Source organism: Anopheles aquasalis, chromosome 2, assembly GCF_943734665.1.
Source record: "Anopheles aquasalis chromosome 2, idAnoAquaMG_Q_19, whole genome shotgun sequence".
Classification (NCBI taxonomy): domain Eukaryota; kingdom Metazoa; phylum Arthropoda; class Insecta; order Diptera; family Culicidae; genus Anopheles; species Anopheles aquasalis.
The window spans coordinates 48,512,916-48,536,449 of NC_064877.1; the positions used below are offsets into that span (position 1 = coordinate 48,512,916).

At 41.6% G+C, this 23,534-nt stretch overlaps 3 protein-coding genes across 3 annotated transcripts; 2 read left to right on the forward strand and 1 right to left on the reverse strand.

Annotated features, from left to right (window-relative positions):
- Positions 1–7,474: 7,474 nt before the first annotated feature.
- Positions 7,475–9,547, forward strand: LOC126569060 (uncharacterized). The gene is made up of 3 exons (XM_050225866.1): positions 7,475–7,555; positions 8,712–8,841; positions 9,036–9,547. The coding sequence occupies exons 2-3, from the start codon at positions 8,725–8,727 to the stop codon at positions 9,261–9,263; spliced, it is 345 nt and encodes a 114-aa protein (XP_050081823.1). The 5' UTR covers positions 7,475–7,555; positions 8,712–8,724; the 3' UTR covers positions 9,264–9,547.
- A 3,769-nt stretch (positions 9,548–13,316) lies between these two features.
- Positions 13,317–19,101, forward strand: LOC126570929 (uncharacterized). The gene is made up of 2 exons (XM_050229047.1): positions 13,317–13,401; positions 14,349–19,101. The coding sequence occupies exon 2, from the start codon at positions 14,361–14,363 to the stop codon at positions 18,966–18,968; it is 4,608 nt and encodes a 1,535-aa protein (XP_050085004.1). The 5' UTR covers positions 13,317–13,401; positions 14,349–14,360; the 3' UTR covers positions 18,969–19,101.
- Positions 19,102–19,897: 796 nt separating this feature from the next.
- Positions 19,898–21,378, reverse strand: LOC126569862 (uncharacterized). The gene is made up of 4 exons (XM_050227249.1): positions 21,343–21,378; positions 20,980–21,180; positions 20,698–20,772; positions 19,898–20,050 (listed from the first exon to the last, which is right to left on the reverse strand). The coding sequence occupies exons 1-4, from the start codon at positions 21,361–21,363 to the stop codon at positions 20,015–20,017; spliced, it is 333 nt and encodes a 110-aa protein (XP_050083206.1). The 5' UTR covers positions 21,364–21,378; the 3' UTR covers positions 19,898–20,014.
- Positions 21,379–23,534: the final 2,156 nt, after the last annotated feature.

Genomic DNA, 23,534 nt, shown 5'->3' on the forward strand with positions numbered 1-23,534 from the left:
ATATCGATCACTTTCAATACCATCTTCGTAAAAGTGAGTAAGATAAGAACTGAACTGTTAAAATAAATCAAATACCGACATAAATAAATTTAAAACCATCAAATTCCCTTCAATTATTTTACTTTTTTTTATCAAATATATCGATTTCTAATTGGGATCACAGACAAAATCCGACAGAAGTCATTCTTTATTATTTACTATTCCGAAACCGATAACAAGGATGTCAATAACAGGTATCTTAAGATTATGAACGATTTACACTAAAACCATTTTGTGTCGTAAGTATTTTTTTAAAAAACAAAACACAATAAAAGAACAATTCTTAAAAGCATTCAAATTACCGTACTTGTTACATAATATTACAAATAAAGCATATGTTTAAATTCCACATAATCAAAGGCCAAATTTCAAGAAATTTAATTCCAAATTTCAAATTTGAAGACTCATCGATGTAAAACCGATAACTGTCGTAAATCGCTCATCACAAGGTAGCCCAAGAGACAAGTACTTACCACATTTATGCATAAAACTTTTAAAAATCTAAAAGTAATCTATTGAAACACAATCTTTTAAAAATCTTGTATTGCACGTTATTTGATGTAAGGTTATCAGTCTACAAATTGGATTATTTTATTTTCGAAAGCATTCTTATGATATAGCAAAGGAAATAAAGGACGAAAAAAGTGTTATTATTATCTCAGCTTTCAGCGATGAATAATCACCACAAAACATGCATCGCATATTAACATTCGAACGAAACCTTGCAGAACAGCTAGACAGAGGTTTCAGTATTTATTCCCTTATTTACAATCACATAAATGATAAGGAGCAGCATTAGCAAACATTACTAGTAGACCAGACTGATTTATCACTAAAATGCTCCTTTTTTGTCTGCACTTGCGTAAGTCATTGCTTAACACAGTACTAGAGTTTATTGAAGAATGTCTTATAGGCACGAACTAAATGCAAAGCATGTTCAATATTTGAGTTGCTTTTATGCACTCAGCATTCGAAATAATTCCTCGTTACATAATAATCCAATGAATCACAGGATGCTGACATTGATTTTCAAACAATTAAACCCACTAATCTCCCTGAGTCACCTAAGTGAGTAAAAAGGCATAAAACCAAAGCCAAGATCAGAGCCTAAATGATCCCCATCCATCAACAAGAAGACTTAATCAATTTTATCCGATTATGTGTGGTCCATGTCATATCTTTAATGTACATTGTCGTCAGGATATGATCAAACGGAAGCATTCGCCACTGGTACCGTATGCTTTGAGTTGAGTGCAATCGACAAGCAAAGTTCGTGATCGTTGCATTTGCTAAGACCTTCATTACACACTGATCGCATTGCTCACAAATCATCTTACCGCGAGACTTTAATGAGTTACATATTTATTGTCACTTTTGATTACATTTAACTGATCCTACGCCGTGACTGGGAGGGCTCTTGGCGGGATCCAAAAAATTCCACATTTCGCGACGCCACACCGTTCCACATCCACGATTATGCCATAACTTCACGCCCTGGCTGCGAGTCGACGGTCGTGGACGTCGCTGGTTCCACTTCCGACGAAATCAAGACGAAATGTCACGTTGACCCGTTTACCGTCAGATGATGGTAATCGGGACGCGCGCGCACAGTTGGATCTGCTAAATGCAATCCAGTCGCAAGCTAGGGTCGCGAGTTAAGACCAAAACAACCAGAGCAAAGAACAAAGCAAAAAATCAGTCGAAATCACCAGGATGGATGCTGGTGTCCTAGACCTTTTGGGAAGGTATGGTCCTTTCAAGATGCTCGAACTCTCGCGCACGTGTCGTCGATGCAGAGGCGTTCACCGTAGGGGATTGAGATGAAGTCTCCAGTGCGGTAACGATAATATTGTAATCAAAAATGTTCAAATTTCTGTCTTCAATTTATTTGATAGGGTCTATGAAATTTGATCTAATTCTATCATTTGATTCAATCCGTCTTTTTATTCAAAAAAACCTTTAACTTAATAACAATAAGTTTTTACATAATTTATATAACATAATTCTCAAACTAAAACCAAACTGATTTAAAAAAATTCGTTCTAATAGAAACTGTTAAATGAAATGTGATCATTCAACACACATCACACAAAAAACAATCGCACTGATCATGCAGACCCTCCACTCTCCACGTGCTTTCCGTGGGCCTTGCCCGCTGGTTGTTTTTCTGGAGAACTTCAAGGATGCGGAATTTAAAGTTCACCAGTCCCGACCGTACTCGCCGTGTCGCTTCATCAACCTACGGATGGAGATGGTCCATGACCATCGGGTAATCTAGATCACCATCACACAGCCCGCTGCATCACTGCAAGCATACCGGAGGTCCTGCTCACCAAGGAAGACCGCCACTGCTAGCTAGTGCCCGCCGCATGGTCGACCCCATGGTACCGACGGTCACGCAACGACCATCGCGAGGCGCATCGGAGCAAGTAACCTTTTGGGATTCCTCCACTTCCACACCCATTATTCCAGCGAGTTCGCCGAGCGCGTCCGAAGGTCATCCGGATGGGATGGACGCTTCCCAGTGGCGATCACACCGCAAACTGGAGCATTTACGTCGATTGCGCTGGAGAAGAGCGCCGAGGGGATGATCTTCGTTAGCGAAGATGAATGCAAAGGAAGTGAAAGGAACTGCACCGGGTGCCGGAAGCGATAGTTTCTCTTAACACAACACAATGACCTGATGCTGTCACACAATAGTGATGATAATCCGTGTCAAACGAGTACCTCGTCGAATAAACAAACCGTACTGGCAGATCCATAAATGCTTTGGAAAGATGCTCGCAAGCGTAAATATAGAGCAGCCTCCGGTTTGTTGCTCTCCGTCTGCTCGCGGTGGTCTCCTCGACATTGACCTTGGCCTTGCTTGCGAGCGTTGGACTTAATCGGAGTCAGAGTGCCTGTGTGGCCCCTCGACTGAAATGAGCTTGGCTGCGTGCGCGGAGCTTTTGCATAACTTATATGCGCCAAGCGCCGAGCTTACGAGCCGTGGTTCTGTTTGCTGTTACGCCACCGGGCTATGCAAGGTTGTAGCATTGAGTTATCGAGAGCGAGGTTTCGATGCCCTAAAAAAGTAGCCGGATGGTCAGTGTAATGCACCGGATATGGTTGCGGGGTTGGCCGTTTGTCAATGATAGCCTCGCAGCGGGCCGGAAGGACATCTTATCGAGCATTAGGATCGCTTAGATGATCAATGAAAATCACCTCGTTTCAATGATTGCCAGTTGCATCAGGAAATGTTTAAGGAGTAGAGTTGTTTTCGCTCTAGGTATGGTTACACTGATAAATCATTGAAGGCACTGGTTGAAGGCGCGCTGTAACTGATTGCCATGGGAAAAGGAGATCTGCACTCATCGAAGTTCTTTTCATGTTTTACTTGAATCCACACAGAGATTAACACGGGTTAGCAGTCGCGAAAAGACATATAGCGACACTAGTTTATGATTTCATAATAAGCATAACCCTCGCTAACTTTAGAGTGAATCATTCTTCATATAAGGAAGTAGTTTTTTGTAAAAATATAGACATGTGATCCATCCTGTGGCCGGATATTTGAAAAAAGTGGTAGCTTTTTTCGGTGTTCATTGTAGCTTCGTGATCGGTCATTTGAAATATACAAATCAAATTTAAAGATATACAATACAAATTCCCAAAAAAACCGCAAAAGGACACCAACTATAGAATCTCTGCTAGGAGAATCTGCTCAATGTTGTGAGATGCTCTGAGCTATGTAAAACGTGTTGATTGTTTCAAGAATAAGTTAGATAGAGATTTATTTTTCAAGATTAAGATTAAGATTCAAATATCTAAACACTTAACATGAATTCAAAAAGATTTAATTTTCGCGAAGCAAAGAAAATGTGAACCCAAATATATTACACATAGGAAATAACAATCACATTCTTTCTCTTTTTTACACTTGTGGAAAAGGATTGCAATCCTTAATCTTGGGCAATGCTGGGTGGAAATTAATATACTTTTCGTTATGATCCATATTTGACTCTTTGAAGATAGGTTGATAGCAATAGTAAGTTGATTTTCTGTGAAATATAAAGAACGCAGCGCTTTCGAGTGTTTTTAATAGTAGTAGTAGTAATATTTTTTTATTTATTGTCTGGATATTATATATATGGATACAATGACGTGATATTATTAGTGAGGACGGGTTTGTCCCCTTTCAGCTCTGTTTTGATTATTAATCTTTTACGTTTAGACTTTTCTATTCGTTGTTTTTATCTACTGTATTGAAGTTTGTATTAGGGAAAACTATTGTAAAAACCCTATGTTTTTATATTCGAGTGTTTTTGGTAGCACGGAGTGGCTTGAAAGGTGTCAAATGGTGAAATGTCGTTAGCGACGACAGATGGACAGAACGCATAGTAGTAGAACAGCAAATGATACAGTATAGTATTAGTACAAAACAAAAGTATGAATATTTGTCAGTCGGTTCATAAACAGCCAGCTATCGAAAATCTGAACCTGCTCTTGAATGATGAATACTAGGATTTTACTGTAGGATAATCTGTTCTATCTGATTGCCTCCAAATCATAATCTTTTGCATTGCATCCAACTGTGAACAAGTAATAAACAAATGTAAACAGGTATCTGAATAGAAAAATAATCACAAAATTGAAGCTAATACTCTAAAGTAGCAAAAAGCAAGACAACAATTATTCATATTATGTTAAGGGTTATCAAAAACCAATTTATTTAAAACCAAACACTTCTCATAGCTAATCAATACGAAGATCCCACAATCAATTAACCAACATGTGACTCTCCAGCATGTGATCGCTCACGGCCGATCACTATACCATCCGCGCCTGTTGATGTCATAACTGAAAGACTTGAACCCAACGGCGCGCGCACCCTCGCACAGGACTTTTTCGTGTCACTTCATCACGCAGCGTACACCCGTAACTAGTCGTCACATTCACGTTCACGTGACGAGCTGATGAATAATTACTAACGGTAAACATCGTGCGCACGCGTTATCGGAACCGGTACGGAAGAGCGTCGAGCGGATTTCCTCCTTCAACACGCGACTCACCAAGTGCCCACGAGTCGCAGCATCCGGGGGCACCGCACCGTAGCACCACACCACCACTACCACCCGTGATCGTGATGCAAAAGAGCAAAAAAGTGAAAGGAACCGATGAGGAAGTCCTCTCTACAAACGGTCGCTACCCAATAGCCGAGTCGACACGAAGCAAGCCAACCGATAAGGGCGCCGTAACGAATCGATTCCTCGGTGGCGATGGTGGTGGCTGCCCGGGACTGAGACCGCGTTCTCGGGCAACTTCGCCCAAACAGCGCCAACCACGACAACCAAATGGGTCTGACCTCGGTAATGATCTTTGCCTGGATGCCCGAGAACTTTGCCGCTGCCCTCGCCCCCCTCAGAGGTTCACTTTCGATTCTTTGCGTACCACTGCGGCACTGGTGTTCTGGTGTTTGGTGCGCGAGTTGGACGACCGACCCTGGTCACCACGATCGGTCACCTTAACCGAACGAACGGACGCACACGACAGCGAACGGGATCCCAGCACCGCTGTTGCTGCTGCTGGTGCTACGGTTTTTCGATCGACGGCAAGTTCACGAAAGAAGATGGTGCCCTTGACGAATGCTGACCGCGTGAAGGCAGCAGCAGCATGAGCTCATGGTGCGGCGGAGGTTATTATGAACCGGGGGGCGGTTGGAACGACCCCTTGTTTTACACCTCTTGTTTTTTTTTTGCAATGTTGCCCCCGTCACAGGTCAACGATCGCAGTGCACAGCCCACCGTGTATTGACGCGCTGACTGCTAGCAGCAGTGCTCCGCGTGATCTTGCTCTATTTGCGATCGTTTCCTGGAAGGTCTCGTGTGATCGCTTGAGGCGCTGAGGACTTCGATTTGTGAATTGTTTATTGTCACCAAGTTTAACAAATTGCTTAAAATATACATGTGAATGAGATTGAACTAACATTCTGCACGGAATGATCGATGTTCGTTATGATAATTGTATTTAAAGGTGCATTGTCCTGATAGTAACATTCACAGTAAAGAATCTTTCATTGGATGTAATTTGGCGAGTTGAGAAACTTTTTTTACAACTCAAGGACATGATTGCAACCTTTTTTGCAAAACCATTCTAACAAATGAGGCTGGAAATCGATCATAACGAATGTTTCTCTCATCTTAACCATACCTGACCACGCTAGCATCTTTCTTTCAACCTCATTTTGACAGTTCTTAACGTAAAGTTGCTATCGTGGCCAGCACATCAACTACCTTAACAGAACATCATCCCTCTGATCTACTATTTTACCTTCAATGTCCTTCAACGTCCTGTGACACTGTTTTTTTACCACAATCGTCCTCCCATTGACCAGAGCATCACGAGCATCAAACGGCAAAAGACCTTGCGTGCGAGCGTGTTGGCGTCGTGCCGTCCACGAATGACGCAAAATTCACGCAACATTACTCAATGGGGCGCGTATGGGCCCCGTAGCTGCGCCAGTTGTCACGTAGCATCCAATAATCAACAAAACAATCCAAGTGTCGGTAGTAACCAGAACCAAGGGGAGGAGGGGGGGGGGGTGCTAGATTGACCTACCGATCGACCTGGTACGTTGGTAAAGCAAACTTAGTAATTAGTGTCACGTTTCACTCGTCAGCAGCAGCGACATCGACTGGCAAGCCCATGCGCCAGTACCACTACTCAACCATCAAACAGAACCATCCTGACACACACTCGGCTCGCTAGTGATATTGAGGGGTTTTTTTTCTCTTCTGCAAAACCATGACCTTGATCTTCAAAACAACTGATCATCGGTAAACAACCTGACTTCAAAACCCTCGACGATTATGCTTCCGGTTGTTGTTAGACGGTAATGGGGTGTTGATGTCTTCTGAGGCGCCACCGCTATTGTTAATCGCCTCCAGGGCATCGGTCAAAGCAGCAGCTGGAATACGCGATCACCATGGTCTCCATTTTTATCGATGCCTCCTTGACATCGGAAAACGGAAGTAACTGGCCCAGCAAGCTAATGCAGGTGTGTTCCACCTGTTCATTCAGATGATTCAGAAATACACTCCCAATCAGTCCCAATCGAAAAGACCTACTGATCCCCATTCCCAGGATCCCACTGCCATCACTGCCCGGTTTTGCCGGTTCGACAGCTTCAAGTGCTCACCAACGAACGCTCTGGAACGAGTTCGTTTCACGTGCTTCCGCCTCCACGGCATCTCGCTCTAGCGCCAGCCAGGCACCGTGGCTCCAGCCTAAACCGTCCCTGGGTGCGAATCGGGTGGATGGAACGGTGGAGTGACGTGAGTTTGTGTTCACCGATTGGAAGGACTAGCAGCCGATCTCTGGGGGCCCACGGCACGACTAGGCCAGTCGCTGGCGCCGATATATATAAGAACGCGACCCGTTTTCCAGCAACAGAGCAGTTTAGTGCAAACTTCCAGCCTAACCACAACCAGCACCAGCACCAGCACCAGCAGCTGCAGTGACAACACGCGCACAACAGGTGAGTGAGTGAGTCCAAATCGCGTGAATCGAGTGACTGTGTGATGTGTTGTTTGTTTGTTTACGGAGCAGAAAATTGAATACGGGATACGGGTGATTTGTGATTACGAGCCAGTGTAACAAAAAAAGACTTGAACGAAATGTGTGTTAAGTGACGAACCCGGTTCATGTCCATCATTAAACTCCAGATTGGCGATCATTCTTCAATGTGATAATGATTTGGTTTACAAATTATGTATTTATAATAATGGAATAATTATGATATTATGAACCAGAGTGACTTTGTATCTTTTTGAGTTCCGATACTGTCATCGAGGTTGCAGACGGAACCACAACAGAGACACATAAGAAGCAACTGAACAAGCAGCAACAGTTGCTGCAACTCGTGCCCGCTTTGTCACGCTTGCATCGATGTGTTTGCATCGTTTGCCACCTGTCCTTGACCACAGAATGCAATTACAATAAATAGTGCACCGCCACCCGCTCTAGGACGGGTGATCTACCCTTCGGAACGGCATTCGCAATTGCGGTTGCTCCCTTCGCAGATTCGCGTAACAGAGAAGACCAACCAAAGAAGGCAATTTGGTTTGTGGTTTTATTTTTCTTTGGCGAGAAACTATTTCTCGTTCTGTTATCACCACGTAACGCTTGCAATGCTGTTGTCACCGCCGCTTAGTTGTTAGGTGCACTAACGCGCTCTAACACTGCATCACATTGCGCAACGCCCAAAGTCTCGACCGGGCCTCCCTATCACGCGCTATCGGTCACTGAAGGGAAAAGAAGCATTACATAAACCAGGCTCTTGTCCAGTCCAGGCTGCTACCGGCGCTGCAACTCTTCTGCGGTAACTTCTGGCAGCAGCAGCACCTCTTTTTTTACGTTTTCTTTTACACAAAAATAAGAAAACCCGAATGCATCGGTGCACGGTGCATGCCAGCGCCAGGGTCCTATGCACCCGTCCAGTCGTTACATCACCGGCGACGACCGTCCGACCGAACGATCGACGTCTCGTGCGCTAGTGGCATGCGATGGTCAATAAATTCCGAAGAAAGTGAAACTAATCCCACCAACCGGGTAGGGTGGTGCGCTACGTTTTGCTATCGTTTAATGTTCTTGCCTTACCTTTTTCCCCCCGTTCATTTCCAACCCAATGGCAGCATCCACCACATCATGAACCGCATCATCATTGCCCTCGCCGCCGTGTGCGTCTGCAGTGTCTCGGCCCAGGTCTACCTGAACCAACCGATCGCGCTGGCACTCCAGCAACCAGCTCCGGCCGTCCGTGAGGTACGTAGGCCAGAGGATCACACACATAAACACAGCACACGGTACACAGTGTGGTCAGCAAACCTGGTGACCATTACATCATTTGGTGCTGGCAGCACATCACATCACATTTATGCATAAACACGACGATGTGACGATCGATGATGGTGAACTAACTTTTCGACTGTTTCTTCGCACTCGTTTCCCATCTGCAGGCATCGCTGGCACATCCCGCGGTCGTGGAGAACGCACTGCATGAGGCACAGTATCCGGATCAGTTCCGTAACAACTTCTACAAGAACCCGCACATCGCCGAAGCGCTCGCCAAGCACTCGTGGTTCGGTGATAAGGAGATGCCGGTGTTTGAGCGCGAGGCTGACAAGATCCCGCGCGATCGTATTGTGAAGATCTTCAAGAATGCCGGATTCGTGCGCAGGCGTTAACGCCGTTGAGGGTGCGGCCGGTGATCAGTTGAATGATCGCCAGTACAATGACAAGACAATTTCCTGTTCCAGCTCAGCCCAAGGACTTACGCCTCCCGAATTCTACTCCTCTATTGCCGTTGTGGTTGTGTGTTCTTGAAACACTCGTACTCTTTCGTACTTGTTTCTCGCGAAGAACACTTGTGATTGTGATCGTGTCGATCCGGCACGTGTCTGCGCGTGTGTATGTGTGTACATAGTCGTTAATTTATTGTGCCAATAAAGTATTTATTACGAGATTGATGATGGAAACAAATAAGGGGTTTGAAATTGTGGTTAACCGTCGGTGAGAAATAGATCCCTACGTTCGTACGATCTGAAGGGCGCCAGTGAAGGCGCCATCATTTATTAGTGTTGATTTGTCATCAGTTTGAACAAATAATGTATTCTCTAGTCAACATTCAATATGGTTCCGGCACATCAAATTATGATAGTGTACTGGTGATCATCACATCAACGTCATTTGCGTGATCTCGTCAAGCTTCAACAGTCTCCAAATCAATAGTTCGTTTCTGGTATCTGGAAACAGCTTAGCGAAGTCTCTAATCTGCAATTAGATACTGGGAGATAGCAGAGCAAATTTCGCAAAGAGATAGATTAGACATTACTCTACACCGTGTCCGATATATTCTTGATCACTTATTTGCTGAACCATTTTAGTACGTTCACAGCACCTAGTTCAACTATCAATATTGTTTTGTCAAATTGTATTGTTTACTTAACATTTTGCAGGTGGGTTTGTCTATTTTATGTTGGGCCCATTATCATTACGTGTCTGTGTTATAAAAAAGATGTAAAAGAATAGACTGCGTCCAAGTCCTATTTTCAAGAGTTTGAAGCATCTTGGAATCATTTCCAAGATGATCATGATGACCATCATGATTTCATATATGCAACCATTAAAAGATACGATTTACAGAATAAATTACAGAAAAAGATACGGGCTAAAGCGGTCAGCTAGTACTGAAAATGTTATCAAGACCGTTCAGGAACGAAGCCGACATCATGCTGAACGTTCGCTACGAAAATTGCGAAAGATTTGAAAGTTTTGATATCAACTACGTATAACTTTTTAAAATACATGCTCTGTCGCAAAGTAAACAGGACTTTTTGTATAAGAAAATTTCTGGTAGCGCTATCTTAATGTGAGTATTTTTGTTTGAAAGCTCCATCTGTTTACTTTGCGATACACCATGTTGGAGCTAGAATGTAATGTTTATGAAAAATTGAAAGTTCACGGAATTTCGGAAGCTAACAAACAAAAAAGTATAGAAAGAGCAATTCTTCTTCTATCGTGGCACGCTGGGCGAGACTTGTTTTCTATGATGAAACGCTATTTGTTCTAGAGCAAAGTTGTATGTCCAAAACTATAGATTGTGGTTCCGAAACATTAAGGACGTAACAGATAACCAAACGAAAATACCCAGATTTTCATAATGTGACTAGTGTGATCGTAGAAATGTAAAAATGTGAAATATAGCTTGGAAAGAATATACAGAGGCGGCAATGTTGTTTTCCAGCAAGATGGAGCGCCCTCGGAGGAGTGATTTTGATTCAAAATTGGACTATTTAACCAGATTTGTAACGGAGATGAATGGCCTCCCAGTCCACCCTTTAGGAAAATATTGATGATTGCAGTTGTATGAGAATGTATTGGACACGGTGTAAGTAAAATAAATAAAAGAATTATATCAATAGCATTGTTTGCACTTTTCTATACTTTTTATATTTTTCAAAAATACCTCCAAAAACAGTCGCGGAAGATACGAAAAACATGCAAACAATGTTTGTGACATACTACCATGATCAAAAATAAACCGGAATTTTGTCATAAAAAGAAAAGTACTTGTTTTTTCTTCAAAATTCAAATTGTCCCCTTCAAAGGAGTCCCCGTCGGATGCAATGCACTTGTGCCAGCGTTTGATCCACTCCTCAAAACTTTTTTGGAACTCGGTTTTTGTTATAGCCTTTAGTGCCTACGGCGATTTTTGCTTTATCGTCTCCACACTCTCAAAACGAGTTCTTGATAGTGGTTTTTTGAATCAATTGAATAGGCAGAAGCCACATGATACGATATCACGTTAATTGGCTGGTTGTTGAATGGAATTGGTGTTGTTTTTGACGAGACACTATCGAATAATCAACGCATTATGAGATGGTGCATTATCGTCATGGAGAATCCACGAGTTGTTACACGACAAAGCAGATTTTTTTGTTTGCGTATAAATCCAAATGATATGTTGGTGGTCTCAGCTATCTCCCTTATCGTCAATTTGCGCTTCTCGATCAACAATTTTCGGATTTCATCGACGTTTTCATCAGTTTTCGATGTCAATGACCCTCCAGGACGAGAATCGTCCTCAACAGCCTCACGACCACTTTTAAAGCGTTTATACCACTGGTACACCTGTATTTTTATTAGAGTATTGTCACCATAACACTTTTGTATCATTTTTAATGTGTCGGAACACTCAATTTAATTTTTAACGTTGTTCATGTTTTGAATCAATTGTAAAAATCGCCATGACGTAAAAACTTAATGCAAACAAATCTCTGCTGTAAACGTAAATGAAGAGCTGGCAAGCTGAAACTTGGTATATACATCAGAAAAAGACCCGTCAACGTATTAAAAAAAAACAGAATTCAAAATTGATAAGCCCGCGCGGAATAAATTCAAAATTCCGGTTTATTTTTGATTATGGTAGTAGTTAAGGTTTCTCTCCATTTGCATGGTACAGTCAAGTTCTTTAATCTCAAGCGCATCTTTTGAGGCCCATTTGATGGCTATATCGTCAAAAATAGTGAGATTATGAGCCACTGATGGGACCACTCTCTCTCCACGGTGTACCATAAGGCGAGATGGTCACTCAAAGTGAAGTCATCTCGCATCTGCCACTCCATACCGCATGAATGTTCGAAACTACAGAAGGTCAGGTCGATAAATGACTAACGATCTTTCTACCTGATCGTGCTGGTTCTTCCGTCGTTCACCAGTACCAGATTCGAACGGGCAACTGCCTCCTCCATCTTCACGCGTGATATTGGACTTGCTGTCCCAGGACGTGGACCATGTCAAACCATGACCACGACCACGAATAAGTGATTCGAATGGGGCTCAAAGCGTTAGAAGGAAGGGTTTTAGTTGGTACGTCGGCTTTCCGGTCCGGAGACAAGAAATCCCACACTAGCGGCTAGAAGCCCTATCCCTCGTAACGGTCCCTATGAAGATTTCCCGCTCCGAATTGAAAAAAAGAATGAAGTTCCTTCAAATTCCTTTCGTGTATCATCAGATGAACTGACTAGTTCTCAAGCAAAACTCATGGACAGAATCAGGGAACATGTTTTTGTTCCTTTTCGCTGATTGTGCTGCGAGTTCCAATGCTTTTTTTTTAGATAAAACTGTTTTCATTTTTGATGTTCTTTTTCGTTATCGACAGAAACAACGTCTTAACAAAAACCGGCCGTTATCATGACGCTGGTGTTTCGATAAAGATGTTATCATGTAGGAACATAGTTTAACAGATAACAGAAAACGGTCTGCCAATTTTGAATTGTAATCACCTGCCAAATTTATACACAGTGAGCTTGTGACCGCAAGCACCATTCCGCAATCTATTTGATTTCTAATAATGTATACATATTAGGTACTTAATATATTTGTACTTAAGGCATAAGCAAACCTCCAAAACAAGGACTGCAGACTATGTTTGTGTTATTTTCTATTAGAAGATTCAATATTCTATCATCATCCAAGCATGTTTCACATATTTCAAGAAAAAAGTCGAGGAATAATTAAAATCAAAATTCTATATTTAAACTCGGCATCTGCAATTTTGCCCCTACTTAACATGCGCTGGCATCGTTGTGCAAACGACCTAAGAAATGCTATCAATGCTGCAAACGAGGTAAGGCGCATGTGGTCGGGATATCACTCGGCCCTTCGCGAAAGCGACTCGCGCTCCGCTTCACGCAATATTACGAATGCCAGTATACTGGAAGCTATTGAGCGTGACAGTTCGTAAACAACGCATCTACAGCGCAGATCAGTCGAATATCATTCAGGTGTATTTTTGAGGCCAAAACATCGAAATACTAATTGGTAAGCAAAACGATACGGGTCGGATAGTTAGATAGGGAGTAGTTTAAGATACTTTCCCATATCATAGATTTGATAATATATGATCAAGTTTCTTGTAATGTAATGTGCAATCCATCTTTAATGCATGTTTTAGGAGTATCGAAATCTGGAGAAGCCGTTTTGCCTTTATTTTGTGTGATTTGAAAAATCCATCCGTAATATTTTCGAAGAGATTCGATCGATTATATCATTACGAAAGTTGTGTACAAAACAGAATAGACAACACAGACGTGAAACATTCACTAATCCGCTCATTTGAGTTCTTCGGAAACGTTTTGAAGAAGCGGCTAAAAAAACAGTAGGCTATTCGCGGCGGTACGCTTATCACTGATTCAACCAGCTTATGGTCAGTCGGTTTTATCTCTTATCTCATCTCTCTATCGCTTGTGTGCTACCTTTATCTACACATCCCCTGGCACGCAGGTGAGCTCCTTGCTCGGAGGAACTACCTGTAGCCGCTGCTATCGATAACAACTCAAATAATGCCTTATTTTTTAATTCAATGCAAATGGAACTGTTCATAAAAAAATATAAGCAATCTGGTTGTTTCGAACAGGAGGACCAAATAAATGTTTGATTTTTTTCATTCAATTTCAAATTACCATATTTATTGATATTTGCCATAAAAATGTAAATCCTGTTCTTTTCCGCTAATATGTGTGAAGAAGAATGGTACAATTAATGATTTGCATTATTCAAAGCGAAGAAAGGGGCTTAAAAGGAAAAAACAGATTGCAGCAAACGAATGTCTATCACTGAACACTTTGGGTCGAGTATGAAATATTGAATAGCTTGGAGATAATAAATGTAAATAATCTAATCTATTTTGGTCAAATATTACTTATTAATATTAATATACTTACTAATATTAATTATTGTCATTTAAAAAAATCCCCAATCTATTTTAGATACCTTCTAATATGAGTACCCAAACTAGTAAAACAAACACCTTGAAAGCAGTGAAGGACAACGGAGGCGGAATGCACGGAACCGATTATCAACTCAAGATCACGCTATGGAGTGTGCTGATCGCGAAACAAAATGTTTCCAATCACAAGTACAGCAAATACTCAATCACCCCAGAAGATCCGCTGGGAGGCAAGTTCGACGATACGGTGCTCCATTTCCAATTACCAGACGGCAGCAACCAATCGCTCTACATTCAAGCTAAGCACAAATATGATAATGAATACCGAATTAAGAGTCGTGATTTGCGTTCAACGTCGGATGATACATTTTCGATGAAGAAGTACTTCAAATCATTTAAGAATCTGCACACGGAAGGGAAGACGAACGGTGCGAGGTTCGTTTTGTGCACTAACGCTGGCGTATCGCAGGATGTAGAACAAATTTTGGAGAACATTGTGTATTCTTCAACGGATGATATTGCTGCCATTTTCAATCGTGTTAAGGAGACAAAAATTTATCGATTTAATATGGAGCGTCTTGGTAATATCGTTAAATTCAAAAACTTCTTTGACGATTTGATAATCGACGAAAACGATGACGTTCTTCTCGATCAATTCTTTGCCCAGTTTCTATTGATAAGCAACATGAAAGGAACCGAGATTATCAACGATACCATCAAGCTCTGGCGCGACATGGACGTTCCAGGTGGTTCGTTGTTTACGCAACAGATGGGACTAATTGAAGAAGCGATCGCCCTAGATCATTTATCGAACGTTGCCTGGAAGATGACCAACTTTTCGGAATCAAAATCTGAAACTGACATCGATCAAATTTGCCAAGCGATCGTACGTAATTTATGTTTTCTACAGCTAAAAGGAGTCACTAGCATCTTCTGCAAGAGCTTTGAAAATAATGATGTTAGAATCAAAAGTGAGGCTTTAGAACAATCGAAGGCTTATAGGGCATGTCTGACTGGTGGAGTGCTTGAGTATTGCTCAATGCTTGACACAGAAGTGAGCTGCAACATAATGTTTCAAATAGTCCAGTTGGTTAAATCTGAATGTTTTTCCACCAATTCGAAACCCGAGTTGGTTCAGCCAGAATATATTTTCACCGACGCTAAAACCTATTCGAAGATAGCAAGTGTTATCAAGGATATTTTTTGCTTTTTAGAATGTAATTTGGTGTTAGTTATTGTTTGCGAAAAGGATACCGCAATCATATCCAGAAGCGTCGATGAGCTGTTTAAAGATAGCGAGACCAAGTCTAAAAAAACGGTTATTCTCATTACGACGAGCGAGGAACAATATAATGAAGAAGAATTTCGCGTATCCGATCTCACCCAACTAGCCAAGGAGACGATCTTTGAAAACTACTCGCAAGTGGAGTTATCTTATGCGCTGATTTCATTAGAAAATTTGGTAAATCAAGAAGATAATTTGGCATTTGCACTTAGACTGATCAAAACAGTAGAGTCTGCAAAATTCAAGACACATCCGTGTATAGAGAGCTTTAAGAAAATCGAAACACTTTACATAAATCGAAGCTGGAAAACATCCACAACCATTGATCGTGACAATTATTCATGGTCAGAAGCGTTTTTCTTCTGGGATAACTATTCGCCAGAATCGCTGAGACATTTAAAGAAACCTATTGGATTCAAGCAACTAGCTGGACGGATGGGATTAAATTTATTTGCTTGTTTTACTAAGACCACTAACCACGCCATACAGCAAGTTGCTGAAAAAGTATATACTCCCGCCATGGACACTTCCGATAGAGTGATTATATTCTTGGATGATGCAGGATTCGGAAAGACTACCTACATGACCTGGGTTGCCTGGTACTTCGTCGTTCATCGAAAGTCTAGCTGGGTTATTCGGCTTAACGCGATCGAATATTCATTCGATTTTGGCCAAATCCTGAAAGATTACGGTCTAACGTTGGATGACAACAAGGCAATCAGGATACTTTTCCAGCTTATCTATTTGGCGGTGTCTATACCCAACCTCGCTACTAAAACAATGGATCAAACAGATGCTGAGAGATTGAAAGTGAAACGATGGGCTGAATGTTTATCGTTGTCTGAGGGTAAAGTCGTGGTGAATTGTACCAGGGATGCTACCGTTGAACAGAAGATCGCGCTAATGGTTTTTAGAGAGAAGTTCAAAGAAAAGCAAATAGTGCTGCTACTCGATGGATTTGACGAGATTGCTCCGCACTACAAGCAAGTGGTATTGAATCTCTTTTCACACTTTGCTCAGTTTGAAGGCATCCATAAACTGTACTTCACTAGCCGTCCGTACAACTTCATAGATGAACTGCGGCATGCATTTCGAGTCACTGACATCTATAGAATCGATCCTTTTTCCAACGAGAATCAGTATGAGTTTCTACATAAATATTTAGGGAGCAACTTCAAGGGGTATGAAGGGTGCGTAGGTACTAAGCGCAAATGCTTGTGGGAGATTTTACTTGAAATTCTTAAGACCATTCTTGGCGAGTTGCTGCCTATTCCATTGTTCTTTACAATGGCCTTAGATATACTGACACCACGTCTGAGGGAAAAAATCAACTTTATAAACTATACTATTTCACCTACATTATTCCAAGAATTGCAAACGATGTTTGGTCGTTCTCGAATTCTAGAAGCATTTGTAAATCTAAAGCTGGCTATTGCAAACGACAAGAAGTTTGTATCCTGCCCTAGTGCAGGTGCCACAGCCCAGGCACAATTGGATGCGGAGGAACTGAATGAATTGAATAGAAATAATCTTTCACTGCTAGCCATTTATACCATAATTCCATCATACTACGAACTGGTGACGCGAAGAGAGCAGCAACAGTGCGAACAGTATCTAAAAAAAATTGAAGATGGACGAGAAAAATGCGGGATCATCGAGGGGGTTCAAGGTGGAGTACCACTGTGGATTCACCGAATGTTTGCCGAATACTTTGCGGCGCACTGGCTTTTCGAAAATAGTGATCGGCATGAAGTGGTATTGTATTTCAAATCAATGTCCTATTGGGACCTTCGAAACATCGCAGTGAGAAAGATATTTGACGAGATCGCTATTCGAGACAACGATGGCAACGATAGTCCAGTGCATCTTGCAATTATTCGAAATGATGAAATTAGATTGAAGAACGCGTTAACAAAAAATGTGCACCAGCAAAAAGACACGATAGGTCGGACCCCACTGCATCTAGCCGTTCAGTACTTTGGCAAAATGGAAAACAACAGATATCAAGGACACTCCATCCCGGGGTTTGCGGAGCTGTTGCTTACAAAAATAAAAAAATCGCAGAAATCTCTTCTCATTCATGCAAAAGATGACCTCTTGGATTGGAGTGCATTAGATTACGCATTTCACATCGGCACCATAGAAGCGATTAAGTATCTGCTAGAACATAATGCCCCCATAGATGCAACCGTTTTATTGGAGCAATTAAAAGGACTCGATCCGAGCGATTCCAGCGAGAAACTAGCACGATGTGACAGGTATGTGATGGACTCCGTACATAACATCGACAACCATAAGCCTCGATTCCGTCATAGTAGAAAACAGATTGAAACCATGCGTACGGTTTGTAAAAACGTAATTACTCACATCAAAAACAAACATAGGGAATGGTTTGAAGGAAACAAAACCAACATGTTGTTAATGTGCGCCAAAAGGGATTCGGTATTACTGCTGCGCAGTTTACTAGCATCTGAAACTGACCTTATAACTGCATCTAATCAAGCCACAGTCATTGCGAAAGCGCTCAAACATTATTCCTTCTATATTCTTGGTTTCCTTATTCACGAACAAAAAATTGATATTTCTGCAGCGATCGATGAGGATCGCGCGTACAAGCTGCTAAGGTACTCTCTCGAAAATGGATATAAAAAATGGTTCGCCTACTTTTTCAATCTCTGTAGCACCGTTTTAAACATCTCAGGCCGTACGCAGTGGGACGCGTGTGATTCGAACATGGTTGAGTTACTCTCCTATGTGATGTATTATGGTTCTCCCAAGCAGCTTCAAAAATTGTTCAATACAGTTTTATTAGCCATCGATGTGCAATTCGTGTTTGCATTCTTAAGCCATGTAGCATCCTTTCCCGATTTACTCAAATTTACCAAGGGCATAAGGATTTTAGTCGATAGAACCGAAAATTTGTACGATAGTGACGAAGCGGGTTGCAACCTGTTGCACCGCAGCGCACAATTGGGTCTTTTCGAGATGGTCAAATATTTGATCGAGTATAAACAATTTAATGCTAAGACCGTGAATCCTCGTAGCAATTGGAACGCATTTCATTATTGCGTTTCAGTACCTTTGGATTGGACGCAGTTGCGTACTGCAAAAGAAGGATGCTATGAATCATTCCAGTACATGATGCAGGACAGTGTCATCAATGTGTTTGATAAAGAAGGAAAAAGCGTCTTCTATTTGGCGGTTGTCAATGAGCACTTCCGGATTGCCAAGCACATCCTGGATATGGTTTTAGCAACTACCCTTCCTGATAATCGGTCCTCAAAACTGCGAGAGTACATAGAGTCGTCAAACCTCGGTGGTAGAATAGAACGTACAGAGTTCCTGAGATTTTTAGAAGAAGTTAATAATAAATGAATATTGCATACGGTTAGAATTATGTCTACGTTAGAGTAAAAGATGTTAGTTTTAGCATATGCACTATAAGGATGCTCTACGCAAAAATGTAATTTTCCTTTTTGATTTTTGCGTTTTATGTCCAAATGAATACGAGAAATAAATATTTCAATATAATTAATTCTTACAATAGGCGTTTACAAAATGCCTGCGTAGATGATGACAATCAACCTGATTTGCGGCCTAATATAGAATTGAATAGTTCCAACAAGGGACCCAAATATTACAAATCACCTTGGTAAAAAATCAATATCTACAGTATGCAAAAAAAAATCCATTCCTGCCTTACTTGTTTTTTGCAGTTTTTCATACATCAATTGCAACGTGTCCAATATATTCTAATACAAAAAAGTGTCCTGCGCTTAGGACGATTTTGTTAATTTCTGAAACATATGAACAATTGATAACTGTAAGATTACTTTAAAAAAAGCATTGATAAAAAAATGGTTCACCCTTTAAGAAAATAATAAGGATTGAAGTTGTTTGAGAATATATTAGACACGGTGTAAGTTCCTATGTTGATTGTGTATTGCACAATGATGTGGATGTTGTGTGGAGGATGCCTCTTCTTGACAGTGATCAACGCAATTTGCTCATCATTTGTGAGCACGAACTGTGCCTCGGATACCAAAGAAACCAAATAGGGTTTCCATTGCTCTCATTGCTTTATAGCAAGTGCAGCAGATACTACCCTCATCGTACAAAATTGTTCCAGAGCGTCCGTGCTGAGATACAATCATGGTAAACGGTTAAACGCGCTTCACGCATTCCTACGTATCCAAGAAAATGGCTACAATGGTGGAGATATTTCGATAAATTGTTGATGACATTTTAGGAGCGTTTTAAAATCTACAGTTAACTAAGCAACGTGGAATCAAATATTGTGGGATGACAATTTCATTTGTTTTTATTATTGGCTCTAAATGTGTTCTCCGTTGTTTGTGTTATTGATTTACGCCTTTTTTTTTAAAGGTTGTGGAATATTGATGTCCTCATAAACACAGAAATTAGGTCCTTTGGCCTTTTAAATTGAGTATCGGCAGCTAAAACGAGTAGAAATTGAGAATATTTCAAACATTATAAATATATCTTAATCTTTAAAATAAATATATCTTCGAAATGTAAACTCATAATCTTAAGTCACTGGCTCAATGATTCCTGATAATAACATTAGTAGAAAGCCGATCCGTCCCCATTATAGAATCACTAATATCAAAACATAGTTCTGAAATGAATTCAACCAATACAATTTGACAATCTCGGTTGTCGAGCTACATAAGATAAGCTATAGACATTATTGTGTATTTAACGAGCAACAACGACGTATAACGTTCAATTCCAACAGTGATGTCAATAACGCTAGACAAAATTCGCCTCTGACCGATCAACCCTTAGCATAGATTGGGATACAACAATCGCAGCATTGAAATTATTCGGCAACCTTCAGGCAGATGAGATCGCTTTTCATTTGATCTCATTCATGCATTAGTATGAAGCTTGATACACCGACTTTAACCTAATTTATCTTCCTCTACACTATCCTGCTTGGTTGTGAAGAACTAAACAATTTCCTCCCTCCCCGTGAGATATTAATAGAAACCGTGGGTTCTAGACCCATAGGACAGTTGGTAAATTCAAACCGAAGAGAGAATTAACTAAAACACCAATGATGCTAGGTAAATTTACTTACACATTGACCCAATGATTTGGAATACCGATATCCTTTAAAACATCGTCTTACGCTTGCCATTCTATTTGCTAGAAGCTAAAAAATAAAGGAATGACTATCAACATTAAAAGTGATGCAAATAGACACTTAAAATATGACTCAGTAAACTAGCAAACTAGCACGTGACAAGCAATAAAGATTTTCCTAGTGTCACCATCATACAATCACAAATATTAATCACATATCTAAACCGGATCCAGTTCAACAATATGACTCACTGAATTGTTGGATTATGTGCCTTACTGTTTTATCACCCAGTTCCTCCGATGAATAATCTTCAAACTCCTCCGATGAAAAATCTCCAACTTCGATTGGTTGTTCTAAGGGATCTTTTGGTGAAGATTCCGATTTGGAACTGTCACAAACAGCGAATGTTATCAGCAACAGCACACAGGCAGCGAGCGACAAGAAAGTGATGTGCTTCATGGTGGACGACGAGCAATACTGAGAAATAATCCGAATGAAGGGCCTAAGCAAAGCGCCAACTGTTGAATCCAAACATTTGAAGACATTCATTGCCAGTGCAATCATTGTATTAATGCAATCATGTTAATTCACAGCTAAATTAAATTGAAGAATATAATCACGCAGATTTCACTTACTGACCTCCGAGAGTATCTTGTTCATCGTGTTCAATTTAAATATGATCTTGGTGGGACAGTGATGATATGATTTTAGATGCCCACACATCATTAGAGCTATTGGCGAAAGGCACCGGAATTCAGGTCAACAAGGCTAACATCACATTTATGAACGGGAAAGACCAGGGGCCAAGAAGGTGTGATAAAGAACAGCGTGATAAAGAACAGCGTAATATGGGCAGATTGAGATGAGATGCAGGAATAGACCATGATTCCTAAAATCCCTACTAAATCTACTCTGGGACGATGAAGCTAGCGCTGTTGGAAGTAGAGATTCGATGTGCTGGTAAAATGTGTCCTTGAACGTTGAGAGTTTTTTTAGGCCCACACGGCTTTACCTATCTCACGCCGAATAATGTTATTTGGAAACACGAATTGTATTTTCGAAAGTTTTTTAATAAAATTCTTCAGCTTTGGTTTTCTGTCTTTCTGAACAAAAGAGTTGTTAATGATAATAGTTGATAATATTCGCTGCGAAAAAATACAAAACCCACAACCCACTGTCCGTAAAGGTACTCGAAATCATATGAGTTCCTATAAAACTGCTCGGTTGGTAATGGTATCATACAAGTTGATCGACCACACTGAGTGACAAGACAAGCGCAGCATCAGCACCCTTTTGTAAGCCGGTTTGAGAGCGACTTTACTCGACGTTACGAAAACAGAGGCCCCTAAATTGTAATATTGAAGGAGTACTGCTCAAAATAAGCTCTTGCGTAGGATACACGAGATCACCCTTGAAGATGTTGGATTGATTTATTCATGCGAGGGCCAACTCGTATTGAATTTGAACGAAACAAACGAGACTAAAGATTCGATGAAACTTACGGCAATATCGACGATTTTTATCAAACAACCACTTTAACACCTCTGGCAAGTGTATCAAACATTGCACAAGTGTTTCTAACTATGAAATGAAAAGTTTCCTCAACTATTTCTGAGAGAAATTGAGTATCACACCCGTGCGATCATTAAGGAGGATAAAACATCACCCGCCAATCAAAATCACACGAGCAACAGTCTCGAACGACAAAGAATCAATGAATAGCAAAAAACGGGGAAAAAATCTTACACATCTGGACAATCTGTTCAATATGATTGATGAGCTTGGTCAAATAAAATCAGGAAGCTTTTCCGTATTGTACACGCGATCATTTCATATTCTTCCGATGATGCGCTCTCAGGTGGCTGCTCGAAAAGCCATTGCCGCGGCGGCACCAGTTCCAATTGCACTGTGTATGGGACGTAGAACAATAAAACATAAAGCCAATCATGATTACCTCATTTTTAAACTCGATCATAAAATTAGAAAAACCCAGAAATGTTTGGTCGTGGCAATTATGTGCTCACTCCCGTCTGTCGTCCGTGGGCGGGTAAAAGCTCCGGCGGAAGACTCGCCGGCACGCAGGAATCTCTCTATCCCGGGCGAGCTTCCGGTTTGCCTAGGAATGCACCGCACCAAAGCGGTAAACAATGTTCGCCACAACATGACTCCTGTGGCAACATGACTCCTGTGGTTTCGCGTCGTTATCAATCCTTCCCTCCAGCTACCTCCGAGAAAAAGAGAAAGAGAGAGAAAGCATCCCTACCGCATCTAGCAGGGACCTTAACTACCGCTACGCTAACTGCGCCATTCGTGGACGATGACGTAAATCCCACACCCCAGCTTGCGCGCCCACGCAAACTACGTACCGGAGCCGGCCCGGGTGTCTATTTTCCCGCCCCTGTGCCCTCCCCATTGCCGACGTTTCAATGCGTTGGAGCGTTGGTGTCCAGGAAGCGAGAGACCACCGTTGGCGTCGTCATCATCGTGCCGGCGTAACGCCGGATTGCCGATGCTTGTGTGTTGTGGTGCCACTAGAGTAAGAAGAGGCAATTGTGTGCCGCTGCCCTTCGGGTGTATCATCGAATCGGAATCCGCTCGGCCACTCTCAACCCACAAACCGAAACCCGCGCAGCTCATTCAAGTTTACAGCTTCGGGGGTGCGTGGCGCGGGGCCCTGGGTCATGTTGGCTCCCCTCTCATACATCCCCTTTACAATGTTCGTGCGAATGACGCGCGAACGCAGCAATGTGCAGTGCCCGGTTTGGTGACATCGTTGCATCGTTAGCCTCCTCCGGCGAAGAAGGAAAGACCGACAGTCCGTGCCATTGTGT